Below are 16,554 nucleotides of genomic sequence, written 5' to 3'. Positions count from 1 at the left end.
GATTGATAATTGGTATCTTTATTCAAATTGAATATCTCAATATGAAGCTTGCATTATGACCATTAAAAAATATCAGGTAATATGGAAGTCTACAACTATCTATATGCATTATAGGATTTTGCCAAAGCATAAAACCATTGGATGATCATAAGACCATCTACATAGCTCTTCTACATAGAGAAATTATGCGGCGTAGCTTCAATAATGCACTTTTGAGAGTATATATGGTTCTGCAATGTACTTTTATACATATGCAAGTATATGATGCTCATATCAAGCATTAATATAGGGATTAGTAAAGAGAAACAATAGTACAAGTGAAGTAGCATAGCTCATATCTTCAAACAAGATGATTATGGATAGATTGAGTGATTCTTCCTCCTCCTAAACATTATTCGACTAAAAGCCAAGATTTTTGTGAATGGATTGAGTGATTCTTTGATGAACCCTTATTTTAGTGCAAAATTTATCAAAAAACCATGCTACGTATTGTCAAATGTAGTGCAGACTACATGGTCTTTTGGACATGTAAATCTCATTTGTACTTGGCCTAACAAACTATAAAGGCTATGAACCTAAGAATAATTTTGTATTTTGTGCTTCCATAAAATGAATTTTTAAAAAGGAGGTTTAAAAGGTCGTGGGAGAGGAGGTTGGAAAAGGTGGTTTTAACTACCTCTCTCCTTTATCTTCTAATCTTACGATTCTTTCTCTCTCGTTCGTTCTGCACAACTCTCCTCCCCTCTCTAGTGCTTCATGTCTAATCTTATGGGAGAGAGGGAGTGAGGATGAATTCATGGCACTATTTCTTGTGCGCAGAGGTCCATGGCTTTGTGTGAGAGAGGAGAGTGTTTAAGTACTTTGTTTGTTGCTTGGATCTGTGGGAGTACTCACAGCCTCCCTTTCTCGGGATTCTCTGTGATTGGAAGGCAGTTAATCATTCTTCCTCAACCTAACCATTATTTGGTTGGAATTACTATCATTATACTTGTTGGTGATATAATCATTAGAGAGGAAGATGAACCATTTTAGAGACCGCATAATAAAAAGAGCATTTCCTATGTCAAGTTCTCTTAATGTTTCTTTACAAATGCATTTGGAATAAATATGTATATAGAAATGTGAATGTAGATGATGTAGCTATATTGAATATAAGACATGCTACGTAATCTCTTGTGTGCATAATGCAAAGTTCATTTCTCAAGGCTACTAAAACCTCTATTATTGTCTAGAAAAGCATTAAACCTCATATAACATCACAAACTAATAAGGTTAAAAATCCACTCCATTTGGATAAATGTTCATGCAACATTTTCATTAAAGTAGAGCATCCAAGAGAGCTTTTCCATACTGCCTTCTAGTGAGCTTGTGGTGAAGGATAAATGTGAACAAGCATGCCATCATCCACGTGCATGCTAAGCATACTGTATGTTATGTCTTCTATTGTCTTCTATACTCCCCAATTCATAGAAACATGCATACACACAAATATTTTCTCTCACACTAACATGGATTCACACAATTTTGGATAGCTCTAAGCTAAGATGTAGATGTTAGATAATGTTTAGGTTGTGAGGCACACTCTCAACCAGGCAAATACATCACCCCTTATTGTGACCGCTTTATCTACATGAAAGGATGCATGTGCACACATGCACACACACCAACCCACCCACCCACCCTCCCTCCCTCCCTCCCTCCCTCCCTCCCTCCCTCCCTCCCTCCCTCCCTCCCTCCCTCCCTCTCTCTCTCTCTCTCTCTCTCTCTCTCTCTCTCTCTCTCTCTCTCTCTCTCTCTCTCTCTCTCTCTCTCTCTCTCTCTCTCTCTCTCTCTCTCTCTCTCATGTTCTCCAATACACTTTGTTTGGAAATTGATTTCTTGACTAAGTTTATGTTTAGACGGGAGTTCAACACAACAAAAACTTTGGCAAACACTTAAATAGGCCATATTTTTGTGCATTCCATAGATTATTGATAGAGTTCAAAATTAAGAGAAATTTGACTGATAAGAAGGGATTCTAGTATATAGCCAATATTATTTTCTAATACAATTAGCAAATCAACATTTTAAGTTGTAAAAACCATTGGTCAAGTAGTGAGCATGAATCAAAACAACCCTAAAAGGCAATAAGTGTCTATATAGATTGCTCCCTATCTCTGATGCCTTGCCATTGTAACTTTTCTACTTTAAAACACTTTAATGATTTGAAAAGATCCTAATAAACATCTTCATAACACTAAACTTTGTTTCGATTGATGTCTTCTTTTCATATCCTTCACATGTCCCCCATTTTCTAAGTTGTACACTTAGTTAAAATGCATGGCCATGCATTTTGAAATGCTAGGTCAAGCATTTTGAAATGCTAAGTCATCAACAAAGTTGTGCCAAGTGCTATGAAACGTCAAGTAACAAAATCCCCTTTAAGGTTTCTTATTAAATTAACTTATCCATATAACAATAGGGGATGCACAACAATAGTGCATTGTAAAGCACTCCAAGTCACCCTTATCTTATAGTTTACTAATTTACCAAGAGTCCAATTCATTGGCTATTATACAATATCAATTGGAAAGTCCCATCCTTACGCTGTTACGAGGTCATCTTTTACATATTTCTCAAGAATATACATTCCAAGAGCTTACATTTGAAAAATAGTGTAACTATCAAAAGATATTGCTACATCTACTTGCATCAAGAAGACACATTACTAATGTAATTTACTCTACTCTATGCATATGAATATATTGGTTATGTTTTCCATTATGTGTCATTTGGGAATGAGACAACATTGTTGAAGATGCAAGCCTTTCCATAAGCACTTTTGAGCCTAAATGTCAAATGATAAAAAATAGGAATTGGAGTGATGGGGCATTTTTTATACACTAGCTTTTAAATAGAAAATTAATCCAACCTTGATTTTTGTGTGCATTGCATGTTTCACTCACATAATTTTTTTTTGGGATGTTTCTAAGTCTCATACTATAGATGTCATCTACCTATAGTAAGCCAACGATTAGGAGTTGATCTTGGCTTCTCACTCCTATGTCATGGTCTCAACATATATGGTAAGCACATCTTCTATAAGTAACTATTCAATCAATGTGGGCAGTTCTACATGTAGTAGAGGCCCAAAGTCTGAAGTGAATAGCTGTTTGAGTCTCCATCATCAAATATTAGATGATCTTCAATCTTGCATCATGCCATGTGTGAGGATTATGCTGCCTATACTAGGACTTTGTGAGATAACTTGATTGAATAAGCTTACATATGTTTCAAGGTAGGACCTATTAATATCAAAACATGTGTTTTACTATTGTTATTTGGAAGTTTCTACATATGGTCATTTCAATGTAGTGCACTAATCCCCTAAGCATGTTTACATGATGGCCAAATACTAATTATTAAAGCTTTTAGTAATGAGCATTGGATAATTATGTTGAATGCACCCTTATTACTTTGAACTCGTAAACTTCTCCTAATTTTGAATGATCTAATACATGAGACCTATCCATGTTAGAGAGAGCAATATTTGAGTAAAGGGATACCTTATCTTTATCCTTGAAGCACGTGTTGCTTGACTTCAATTGAGCTTCATGACCATTGACAACCATGCATATCTTATACATAGGTAGACACATGCATAGACAACTACAAGAAATATGCACACACACAAACTTATACACATGCATGTATGCAAACAAGCATGCTATAAAGTGAGTTACCACTTCTAAAGGTGGTGGTGATTTGTTGGTGAAATATAGTGGCCACCCTAGGGAACGATTAAAAAGTTGACAATCAAATCACTTGATTCCATGAAGGTTGAGAGATGTTTTGACATGGGAGAGCTTTTATTTAGCTCTCCAAGATTTGATCACTATAATCTTTTGTTGATAGATCATGTTTTTGTTTGCATTGATGGTCCCACAATTTGATATTGTTTTAGGCTTGTGTGCAAGTGATCTTAAAATATCCTAGAAGAGGTGACATGATTAGCTCTTATTATTTTTGGCACATACTAAAGAGGTTTTAGTTATGGTTGGAGGATCGTGATTGCACTTTAGTTTTCTACAGCTTAACCTCACTTTTTGACTTGACCAAGTTGTGAAAACATTTTCTCCACGTGAGTTTGCAACACAAACATTTAGACCAAGTGCACATGACAATCACAATGCTTTTAGCACATGACACTTGGTTGAAGGAAGAGATGAGGTCTTCTTAAATTGCCCAATAGATTGCTCAATGTCTTAAAAGGGTAGCAAACCTCCATGATCTTAGAAAAGTTTAACTAGAGAGAAAATTTGAGTTGGGAAACTAAAACACAAAGTGGCATGTGCTAGATACTAAATTGATGCTACATCTTATAGTATTACGTAGAAAGATGATAAAATAAAACACCAACAGAAATCGGTGAAAGTTTGCCATACATTCACTTACAAAAACACCATTACATAGATGGCATGAATGTGCACGAGTTATGCAATAGAAAGAGATGGGTGAAGGCTTCCTTCCTTAAACTCTAAAGGCCTTATGCTTTGCCAAGTTGCAAGGAAAGCCTAAAAGTAGCAACCCTTAGTCTTAATCTATGTACATGGATTACAAAAGTAGAAGAAATCCTTAGGCTTAAGAGGAGGGAACTTTACACTACAAAGGAAAAGTGATTAGGGGCACTATTGGGCTGGATCACAGAGGCTCGAGAAGTGTGCAAAGGCTAAGGTGAGTTGGAGATCATTATGAGGAGGAGAGGGGGAAGGGGGCCTCTCTTTGTAAGGGCCCCTAGGTAGAAAGGCCTGCATTTCCCTCTCTCTCTCTCTCTTTTGTCTAGCTAGGATGGATGTGTAAGAAGATATCCTTGCTTGTCACTTGAGGGTTTGTATTGTAGACCGTGTTGGCATTGAGAGGACGTAAACCCCACCAACCCCCAACCCTAGGCTCTTGTCCCTGAATATTTCTATATATACATATACATATATATACATACACATGCATATATATATGCATACGATTAGCGCCTCAAAACCCACGAAAAGATATGAGGGCTACCATCCCCTTAAACAAAGCTGTCAACTGCAGAAATAAAGCTAATGGGGCGTCGGTTACTACGTTAGTAGAACATGAAGAAATGATAAGATTCGTAATCCGAGAGCGCCGCACATAATCTCATCCCAAAGGCTGGCAGGGAAGGAAGGAAGGCGTGTTTTTTTCTGAATGCGTCATCGGCCACGAGTAGGCCACTACGTAGCGAGCTAGCTAGCTAGCTAGCTAGCTGGCTGGCTGGCTGGCTGGCTGGGTGCGATCTCTTTCCCAGTCATGGTTTTGCAGCGCCTCAAAGTGTACTGAGAGTGTACCATTTCTCGATCTCTGTCATCCAGCTTCTGCTCTCATCAATGTTTATTTATACATGCAACAAGCAGCAAACCTCCTATGTCAGCTTTTGTTGATACATCTTTGACTCTTTGATCCTCCCTTGAGAGAGAGAGAGAGAGAGAGAGAGAGAGCGAGTGCTATCTCACAAGCTACACACACTCATATATATTAATTATATGTGTACATGACCGTCATATGTATATGTATTGTGTGTGTGTGTGTGTGTATATATATATATATATATATATATATATATGCATATATATGCATATATATATGTATATGTGTACGTATTCAAGCATACACATAGACACTCCCTCCTCTCTATATGTTCTTATATACAGGCTTGCATGCACACACCTACCCTTGTGCACACAAGGCACACACATGTATGGACATATATGTAGCATAACTCGTAGAATTCTAAGGGCAACACAGAATTTTGAACTTCAAGGGTGACATTAAAACCTTAATTTAATCTTTGTGAAGAGATTGGAAGGGTAGACTACTCTTCTTATCCTATGATTTGAAGGGAAATTTTATTTCTATACTTGTGAAGGATAAAGCCCCCTTTCACGGGTACTACAACCTTCAAATTAGAGCCCCACATACAAAGCTACATATAAGAGAGAGACCTTTGGAACTTGGGACTAAGCCTTTCCTACCACATAGGCCCCTTCTCCATCCTGCCTTTTTTATGTTCTTGTAAGGAAGTTTGAGCTATGGTCACATTGTCTATGCTCATATTTTTGTTTGAGTCTAGTCGACATGACCCCCCTCAGTAGAATGGTTTCCTAGTGTTTTGGACATCATAGGCTCCCCATTCCTATGAAAGGGCTAGTACTTCCAACCAAAATAGCCTACCCTTTTGGGCACTATAGACTCCACAATTCTCACCACAATGGAAGTAATTGCCCCCATATTGAAAACCATATTCAAAAGTTGACTTTCATGTCTAGACCTTTGAATCACCCATATTCAAGCTTGGAGCAACATGTAGTTGATCTTAGAGATCATCACATTAGAATTCAAGACAATGGTCTTCTATTGCATGGGCTTGAGTCTCCCCATGCACTTAGGTAAGTTACTCATGAATATATGTGTGCATCATGTGGGTTCAAAATAAGGTACTTTTACACTAATAACACAAAGATATTGTTGTTGGAAAGGACAAACACTCTCTTCATTATGAGTATGTATATTACCAAGACGTTACTAAGATATCTCTTTAGCATGGACTCCCTGCTTATCAAAGGTGTTTTTGTAGGAGTTTCTTACTTAGCAAACCATCCTCTAATAATCCAAGTGGTTTGAAAATCCACATGGAAGTGACACATTCTAGCTCCAAGAAAGGCCATGTCAAAATTTTCTTTTTTTCCTAAAAGGGCATTGTAAACCTTTCACAAATGGATTCCAAGTTTGTTATAGAGATAAACAAGTTTGGGGTTCAAATACATAACTACATTTAAAGAGCCCTTTTTATTCATGTGTTTTACAAAATGTATGTTCATATTTACATGAGAGGGTCCTATATTCGTATGCAAAAAATGGCAAATTTATGAATAAAAATGAGTTATAGAATTCTTAAAACTGTGTAAATGCAATGTGTTTTTCTAACACTAGTTGAGTACATGTGATATAAAGGATTTCTTGATAGCACATCTCTAAGGATAAACACTAAGTCAATATGAGCACCCTTAGAGAACCAGCAGCACAACCCCCCCCAAGGGAAAAAAAAAAAAGCTTTTCCTTCTTTTGACAAGTAAAGGTGAAAGAGAGTTTCAAATATATGAGACAAGGTGAGCCATATTTTGATGTGGATTTTGGATTTTAACTCTAAGACTACTTTGCATAATCATGGGCTTCAATTAACAATGTAATACTATTTTTTCGAGAAAACTAAATCCAATCAAAATCACCTCGAGGTTAAAGTTGAATAGGGTTGAAAACCAAGTAGAATTCCAAATACATGAATCATTATGACCATAGGAAAAATAAACATCTCTCAGACTAAATAGTCTCAATGGATAATGCCTTTAAAAAGCCAATTTGGTGCCACATACTTCCAAATAATTTGGACATCTTTAGATGATAGAAGGTCAAAACGTCTCATACAACTAAAAGATATCATCTCCATCTCATGTAGCTCTAAATCTCCATTTCTATTACATTTCTAGTTATTTTGAATGACTCACATTGGAACTTTGTGGAATTTGGATACATATGTCACAATATCTTCTAATGATATGCCAATATTGCCAATGTTCATTGCACTGTTGAATCTTTTAAACAACGATGTCATAACAACTTAAGGGAACTAAAGCCGAGTCCTTATTTTCTCAAAAAAGAGCCCTATTTCTACTATTGTGTGATTGATGTCACACCCCTAGCTTGCAACTTGAATGCACTTTTAGCATTTAAACTAACCACGACATTTTTGACATGATATGGAGAGCTCCCAAAACCTCGCTCTTCAAGCTAGCTGATACATGGTTTTCTCATGGTTTCTTATGATGATGCTATCTATATGAACTTTTAGTGGCTTACTTGACTAACTTGATGCAAACCTCAAGCCTCAACCTCTACATCAAATGAGCATTCTTACCCTTGATAATTATCACAAGTCACCCACGAGCATTGCAATGCCTAGTCATCAATAGAATAGTGTGTGAATAGCTCAATGTTATGGATTTAATTGTTAGTTGCATGGTGCAATGGTGCCTCCACTTTTGGATGAGATACTTCTAGATGAAGACTTGGGATGTAGCCCAAGCTTTACAATAACAAATGTATAATGAGAAAAAACTATCACATATAAAGGTGGGTTGATTGTTGCATTCTTTGGGTATGTATCCACATTGATCCAACATTATGCTTTTGACTTTCCTTACATGTAAAAATGAACCGGTACTTGCAAAAGCAATATATACAATATTAACACGGCTATCTAGTGTGTTTTTTTGCATAATTATTAGAACATGTCTACTTTCACTATGGCTAAACCTTGAGATCACTTTCACTGAATAATTAAAGTTATGATGAAGCTATTAATACTATGTTATGCTTTAACATTGCCATCATTATATATGGATCCTACTGCTTGGAGATGTGTGGGAACTTGATGGGCTATCTAAATTTGGAAGTTAAGACTTGTGCTACGTATTAATATCGACACCCAGGCATGGCTACATGTAGTTAGCTATTTGGTTTCTAATCATAGCTTACACCTACACACAAGCAGATGGTTTGCACCTAAGTACGTTGCCAAAGTTGCACACACTCTCTCCCACACAAACTAGTCCTGATCGAGCTTCTGCTCTTTGGTAACTAAGCTATACTGGAAGATCACATGGGTTAGAAATGTATTATATTGCTTTCCAAAACAATGCATAGTATAGGTAAGGAGCATGTAAGTGGTGGAAACTCTACCTTAGCTTATCTCTTAGTGTATGGTGAGTGCTGTGACCTTCAGCCTTGGAAGAGCAAATCCAGGGTTCCCCTCTAGTTTGTAAAGGATAAAACACCCCGTGGAAAGGCTAGTGATGCAAGCCTAGTCTTTTACCGCCGGTATGGTGAGTCGATTAGCTTAGGCGTAGAGAAGCTTGAAAGTAATTTTACAGCATATCGGATTGTGATAGGAGGGCGAAAATTTTCCTCGGAAAGAGTGGCAGATATCGCTACTTATACCCCCAGAGAGTGCTCTAATTTCTCTTCTTACATGACACATAACGGCGAGGCCCCCACAAACAAACACAGAGAGAGAGAGTAAGAGAGAGAGAGAGAGAGAGAGAGAGCGGCCTGGATTCGTGCGTATATATTCTCTTGTGAGCATTGATCCATGTCCCCGTGAGATCAACAGCCTGATCAGAGAGTAGCTGGTCAATCGTCGATGATAGTATGCTATCTTGTAGCTGACTCGATATATCTATAATCTCACTGCTCACAGTCTACTACCTTTCATCATGCACAACCCAGACTCCTGAAGCCTCTCTGTATCATCATCCTCATCGTCATCATCATCATCAACCTCCTCCTCTCCCCAAGCTTTTCTAGTCTTGCCAGCTCACTGGCCGCCTCAAATTAGCTGCTTTTTATCCTCGAGAAGGAAAAATGGTAGTGGGCAGCTACAGCAACAGCAGCAGCAGCAGCCGCCGCCGCCATGGCAGCTGCATACAGCTCGGTCTTCTTCTTTTTCTAATTGCAGCTTATACCTGCACGGCCTTGGATTCACATATTTACTATGATCAAGCTGAAGCTTCCGGTAAGTTCAAAGGCCTTTAGAGAAGCCACGTACATAACCCGCACACATGCACAGACACAGAGCGAGAGCGAGAGAGAGAGAGAGAGAGAGTTGTTTGTGTCCCTCGCCTTCTAGTTCTGCATCATCTAACGCGGAACTAACATTCCATCTCTCTGATTTGCAGTTCCTTTCCTGGAGGAAGCGGCAGCTATGCTAGCTCATCAAGCTCATGATTCTCTCACAATTGACAAACATCAGGTAACCAGCTGCACTGCTGCTGTCAATCCTCATAATCCACTCAGTAATCCAGACTTAATTCCCTTGGAGCTGCTAATTAATTAGCACAGTGCCATGCACGAGTTGGTCAACACCTCACCTATGAATGTCCATCACTAATAATCACACTGCAATCTATTCATCCAGCGTTGATGGGCATATGCAAATCATTTGCTCGATGCTGTCTTCCTCATTTTCCTTTGGCTTTTCAGCAACAGGTGCAGTTCCAGCCCTTTGCGACAGCCGCGAGTGCCGGCCACTGGGATGATGATGGTGATCATACTGAGGAGGGAGAGCCAGAGCTGAATGCTTTAATGGTTAAGCAGGAGCTCAGGAAAGGAAACCTGTACTCAGGGCCAAGGTGGAGGAAGCTCTTAGAAGATCATGATATAATAAGGTCAACTAGGATCCAAGAATCAGAGGACTCAGCTGCATCTACACATATTCAGCTCATTCAAACTAGTCCCTTTCCTGATACCCTCAAGAGCCACATCACAAAGGAGGGAATTATTATTGACAGCCTCGTCAACACACCACAGACAACCAAAGGAGGTGAGCTTGTCCGCAATAGGCCTGCAGCGGTTGCACAATACCATAGCATTCCTCGTCCCGCACCAGCTGCTGCAGCTTCACCACCACCACCACCACCACCACCACCATCATCATCATCATCTTCTTCTTCTTCTTCTTCAAGAGGATCATCTTCAATCATGTCTAAGCACAAACATCTGAGAAAGCGACACCGCTCATCGTCTCGAAGAGTTCAAGTAGAGACCCAAAAGGCCACTGTTACAAGAAGATCCTCATCAGCAGTTGAAGAATCTGGAGCTTTTCATGTAGATTACACAGCCCCTCGAACGCACCCTCCAAGGAACAACTGAGATGCCCTAGCTCTTCAGGCCTCTTTCCTCATTTCTTCTGCCTTAAATCTTCTCAGCTTCTTCTTGTTTCCTCTTTTTAGCTCTCTCTCTCTCTCTCTCTCTCTGCCTCCTTCTCTCCCTGTGGTTCACCCTAGAGGTGAGCTACGGCTCCTCAACACCTTGCTCTTCTCTTTTTTGTCCTGCTGCTTTTGATGATCCTTCAAGATGCAGTTATGAGAAGGAGCTATAAACAACCCCAAGATCAGATCCCCGCGATGACAGATGAAAGAACAAAATTATGCATGCATGATGCATGGAGGTGAACAACAAATCTACCCCTTATTGGATACAGTCACACAGAATCCTTGGTTTTTCCTGCAGATCAGCCGTGTCCAACATCAAAGGACCACGGCAGCCATTTGTACAGAACTAAATATCTAGTCCTTAGTAGCTTGCAGATATACAAGCTTAATGATGTGAGGCTAATAGCTCCGATACGAGCAACACAAATTGAGACAAAAAGTGGGCCTGGATTTTTAAGCCCATCAGCAATCCAGCCTGCTGGGCCGAGCGAGGCAACTTCAAGCTTTGCAAGAGCGTATAAACTGCTGTGATCAGCACAGACCCACATATACGAAGAAGCTCAGAAGCAGCGAGTCCTACATTATTAAGCTACTGATAAGAGTGATCAAAGTAAATTCTCCCCCTTTCTTTCTGCATAGTTTCTTCTTCTTAGGACTTAAGCAATACTGACGAAGAGAGGGTAGAGTCAATCCATCACAGCGGCTTCTAATTACTTAGTTTGTAAACCTTCCCGGGGTACCCCTTCCCTCCCCTCCCCCTCCCGCCTTTCCCTGCTTATTTGCGCCCCCCCCCCCCCCCTCCCCAACCAAAAGATAGAGACAGATCCGGCTGTGGTCCTGATCTAATTTGTAATGGAAACTGATCAGTTTTGAGCTCTGCAAATACAGTATATACTTTTGATGCAAGCCCTGTCACTCTCTCACTCACAACTTATTATTACACACGCGAGAGCCGTGCTTCTCAGAGAATGAATCGAGGTAATCTACGTGACGGGGACGATGACATGATGTTGATCAACTCTGCGACGAATTGCTACCACCATTGTTGTTACTTGTCAGTCGAGGTTCTCCAAGAACAAGGGCACCATTTTCTGCCTGTCTGGGGGTTGCTCCCCATTGGCTGGGTTTGATACAAAAGGCAGAGGCTGAAACCTCCCTCAAGTACTCATGCCCATGAACGCCTGAAAAGTCTCTCTCTCTCTCTCTCTCTCTCTCTCACATCCTGCAGTTGGACCACCCCTTAAGGTCCTTTTCACACTATTGAAGGTGCAAAAGGCATATGTCATAGATTTCACAACCTTTTGGCTCCTTCATATTTAACGTTATTGCATTGTCTAGTATCAAACTTCCTCATCTCCATTGTGTAAAACACATATCCATGCATGTATAGATATAACCTTTTGGCTCCTTAGTTACACACATCATACATCATTGCGCTCCCGGTGAAAATATGCCTAGTCTCCGTTTTACTGTCCAATGTGCATTTTTCAACTTGAATGTCTCGAGCTTCCATGGCTTGACTTTCATATTCATCAATCGCTCTCTCCCCCTCTTTAGAGAAGATTGGGACATCTCTGTCAAGTTATATTTTTCTTAGATTGAGCTTCACCTTAGGGGTCTTCCATTATTAGTTCTAGCATTTCGCACACACGGAAACGCTAGGCCGCTTCGCGTTACCACGAAGCAGTAAGCAAAGTCGTGCAACTTCACTCAACAATCCATTTCTCATCTTTCTCTCTTCTCTTTTCCCTCTCTATTTTTAATTTTTTATTTACTCTATCTCTCCCTCCCAAATTCCCTATGTCTAATTTTTTCTTTCCTTTTTTTCTCTCCCCACTTGTCCTCTCTCTTCCCTTTGTATTCTCCCCCCTCTTTCCTCTCATTTCGTTCTCTTCCTTTCTCTTTTTTCTTTTTTTCTTCTCTTCATTTTCTTTTTAAAATTTTCTTCTCTCTCTCTCTCTCTCCTCTCTTTTCCTTTTTTCTTTCTCTATTTTTAATTTTCTCTTTTTAAATTTTATATTTCCTCTCTATATTTCTCTACATGTTCCCTCTCTCTCTCTCTTCCTTCTTTTTCTTATTCTTCTTCTTCTTTCTTCCCTCCCCCCCAAGTCTCTCTTAAAGTATGTAGATTTAATATTTTCCCTATATATAATTCCCTCTCTTCATCTCCTCTCTCTCTCTCTCTCTCTCTCTTTTCTTGTCCTCCCTTCTCCTAAATTTTCTTTTTTTCTTCTCTCCCTCTCTCTCTCTTTTTCGCTTTTAAATTTTATCTTCTCTCTCTCTCTCTCTCTCTCTCTCTTTTCCCCTCTATTCGTTTTTCTCCCTTCCTCTCTCACAAAAAATATTTAAATTTAAAAGCTTTTTCTCTTTTCTCTTTTTTTCCATCTCTCTTCCTATTTTCCTCTTTCTTCTTCTTCTTCTTCTCTCATTCTCTCTCTCTCTCTCCCTGCTTTTCTTCTCTCCCCCCTCTCTTTTTTCCTTCTCTCCTCTTTTTTTCTTCTTTTTTTATTCTCTTTAATTTTTTTCTCTTTCTTTTAAATTTTATATTTCCTCTATAATTTTCTCTATGTGTTCAAATTCTCTCTTCTTCTTCTTCTTCTCTATATCTCTCTCCCCCCTTTTCTTCTTTCCCCCCTTTCCTCTCTTTTTCTCTCTCTCTCTCTCTCTCTCTCTCTCTCTCTCTCTCTCTCTCTCAAATTTTGTATTTTCTCTATTTATAATTCTCTTTCTCTTTATTCCCCCCTCCGTCTTTTTCTGTATTTTTTTTCCTTTTTAAATTATTCTCATTATTATTATTCTTCTATCTCCCTCTCAAGGGGTGTGAAAAATTATCCAAAAAACTTTAAATTAAAAATTATTTTTAAATTATTTAATTAAAAATTTTAATGAGAGAGAGAGAGAATCTAAGCCCTACACATGAGAAAGAGGGGGGAGGGGGAAAAGAAATATGTTTAATTCAAAAAAGACTATTCTCTTTCCTCTTTCCCCCCCTCCTCTCTCCATCTTTTTTTCTTCTTTTTCTTCTTCTTCTTCTTCTTCACTCTCACTCACTCACTCACTCACTCACTCACTCACTCTCTTTCTATCTCTCTCAAAGTGTGTGATAAACTATGTTCAAAAAACTTTAAATAAAAAACTTTTAAAATATTTAATTAAAAAAGTTTATGAGAAAGAGAGAGAGAGTTTTGATTTAAAAAGAAGTTTGATTTAATTAAAGAGAGAGAGAGAGAGAGTGTGTGTGTACATGTGTTGCGAGCAACGGATGCATGGTTTGCGCGTAGCAAATGGAAGAAGCTCCCTCTTTCTCTCTTTTACTCATAAAATTGCATACAACTCATGAGAAATTGAAAAATAGACTAAAAAAAAAGTTAAAGTAAGATGAATGACTCAAGATTGGGTTCAATCTCCCCCTGACATGAAGTGGGCAGCTCCCATAATGTCATATTTATAATAATATTATGAAATCTTCTTTGCCCAAGATTTAGGCCCTTTACAATCACTCTTTGCATAAAGAGTTTGAGTGAACTGAAAAAGAGAGAGAGTAATCTGAATTAATGGATGCTAGCAATTGTGTATCCCACAACTCTCTAGAACCATTAATATTTTATTTGACATATCTTCAAAAAATTTATTTTTTGCTAATAAATATTTACATAGAGGCTATGCACACGCTTTATAAGAAATAGTGGTACATCTAATACAATAATCCAATAAATTCTTGGGAAAATAATATTTAGAATGCTTGCGTATGGCGCGCTTTTTCAATTCTCCTTGCTCTAGAAATCAACTGCTAAAAATTTAAAAAATCATGTTAGAATAATAACCAACTAAATAATTACAGCTAGCCATATAATCAATTAATTTGGAGTTCTATACAATAATTGGTTCACGAAAATGTTAGTACTCGTGTGGATAAAATGGTGCCACCCATGTTCACACTTGCATCGACGCCCGGAAAGGATAGGCATCCCCATCGGCCTTCCGCCTGAGACAATTCTTAGGAATGTGCCCCGCATTGATGGAGAACCATTTAAGACATTCATCCCGCCAACATGCACACAAAGGAGAACCATTTAAGGTACTCATCCCTTTGCATAAGTGCCATCTGGCAACATACCCCCGAGGTGGGATAGCAATTGTCCTCAATTGCTATTGGCTGGAAGTGGAGACAATAAATTGGAAAAAAATCGCAAATCACGAGCATGCATTCATTGAGCTTCCTCAATAGGGTGATTACGGAATTTAACAAGATAACGAGGATAAGTATTTTCAGTTCTAGTAGTCATATAGTCAACATCATTGATTGTTTCAATTATTAGGATTTCATGGTCATCGACAATCAAGGGTGGTGAGTCATAAACAAGGTGAGCAGAAAGAGAACCTTTGAAGGGACGTAAAAGACAATGTGAAAAGTGTTGTGGATTTTTCAATGATGATGTAACTCTAATTTGTAAGCATTAGGATTAATACAATGGAGAATTTTAAAAGGTCCATAGAAACGAGGAGCTAATTTTACATTTGTGTTCTTTTCCACACTATGGAGTCTATTTTTTTCAACACCACGTAACCAAACATGATCTCCTTTATAAATCATAGCTTGTCTATTTTTATTTACTTGTTTCACATATGATTGTTGGGCCTTTGCTAGTATTTGTTTAACTTGCTCATAAATACTTGAATGATTTTGAATCCAATCATCAACGTCAGAAGGTATTTTCTGAGTTAGACGAAATGTGGGAGTTGGCAATTTGTGACCATAAACAATTTCAAAATATACCTTTTGTGTAGCAGTGTGAGTGATATTATTGTAAGCAAACTATCGAAGGTGCAAATGATTATCCCATGTGGTCGGAGAAGAAATTGTATAAGCACAGATTAAATCCAAAATTGTGCTATTTGTGGCCTCTGTTTCACCATTAGTCTCTGGATGAAATGCAGAACTAAAATCAATCTTAGTTCCTAAGTTAGTAAACAAGGTAATCCAAAAATTATTACAGAATCGAGACTCTCGTTCGGACATAATTATTTTGGGCAATCCATGGTGCACAAAAATATGCTTGAGAAATAAATTAGCGGTGTAAAAAAATTACACGGCGCAGCAAACAGAATCTGAGAAAGAGATAGAGAGTACACAACAGATAAGAGGAGAATCAATAAATTCTTTAGCTTCAAACAATTGATACAAAGATGGCTTTGTCCACTCGTGCGCTTCCACTGTGTGAAGCTTAGATAGTGATCTAGACAGAAGATAGATGAAGAGCTTTATGCTAGCTGGAATAACAACTCTCACTGGGTGAAAGATGAATAATAGATGGTTGTGAAGGGGTTTAGCTTTTATAGCCCGCAAAGGCCGTTAGGTCGGCTTGACCGACCTACCATATGAGCCTCCACTAGTTGGCCAGGAAATATTCCCTTTACTATCGGGCCGGGGGCACTGCCTCCGGACCCCCCAGCCAGGGGCTGCTTCTGTGGCCCCCAGATCCCAAAATACGGGCCCCTTTTAACTCCCTTACCCCGCAACTCGATGCAATTGGCCTCGAGTTGCTACCAGCTTAACCACTCCATCTAACCCAAAGATTAGACCCACAACGGTCACCTTTTTGCCATCTGATCACATAGACCTCATTTGATATACAAGTCAGGACTCAACCAATGTCCAGGCTCACATTTGGCTTCTCCTCATAATGGGGGCCTTACAACTTTGAGTACCATGGATCATTTGTGGCACCTA

The 16,554-nt window shown here is 38.8% G+C and overlaps 1 protein-coding gene across 2 annotated transcripts; it reads left to right on the top strand.

Annotated features, from left to right (window-relative positions):
- The first annotated feature begins 9,061 nt into the window (after positions 1-9,061).
- LOC148033127 (uncharacterized) lies at positions 9,062-12,250 on the top strand. Of its 2 annotated transcripts, none has more exons than XM_087680854.1 (3): positions 9,062-9,625; positions 9,789-9,862; positions 10,099-12,250. In XM_087680854.1, exons 1-3 carry the CDS (start codon positions 9,475-9,477, stop codon positions 10,759-10,761), a joined length of 888 nt encoding a protein of 295 aa, XP_087536980.1. In that variant the 5' UTR covers positions 9,062-9,474; the 3' UTR covers positions 10,762-12,250. The 2 variants fall into 2 exon arrangements, with proteins under 2 accessions (XP_087536980.1, XP_087536979.1); XM_087680853.1 differs by having other exon boundaries at positions 9,065-9,625; positions 10,093-12,249.
- The last annotated feature ends 4,304 nt before the right edge of the window (positions 12,251-16,554 follow it).

The sequence above is a fragment of the Lygodium microphyllum genome, chromosome 7, assembly GCF_053477565.2.
Source record: "Lygodium microphyllum isolate KBCC chromosome 7, Lygodium_microphyllum_v1.1.10, whole genome shotgun sequence".
NCBI classification, from domain to species: domain Eukaryota; kingdom Viridiplantae; phylum Streptophyta; class Polypodiopsida; order Schizaeales; family Lygodiaceae; genus Lygodium; species Lygodium microphyllum.
This window is presented reverse-complemented; position numbering and strand designations above follow the sequence as displayed.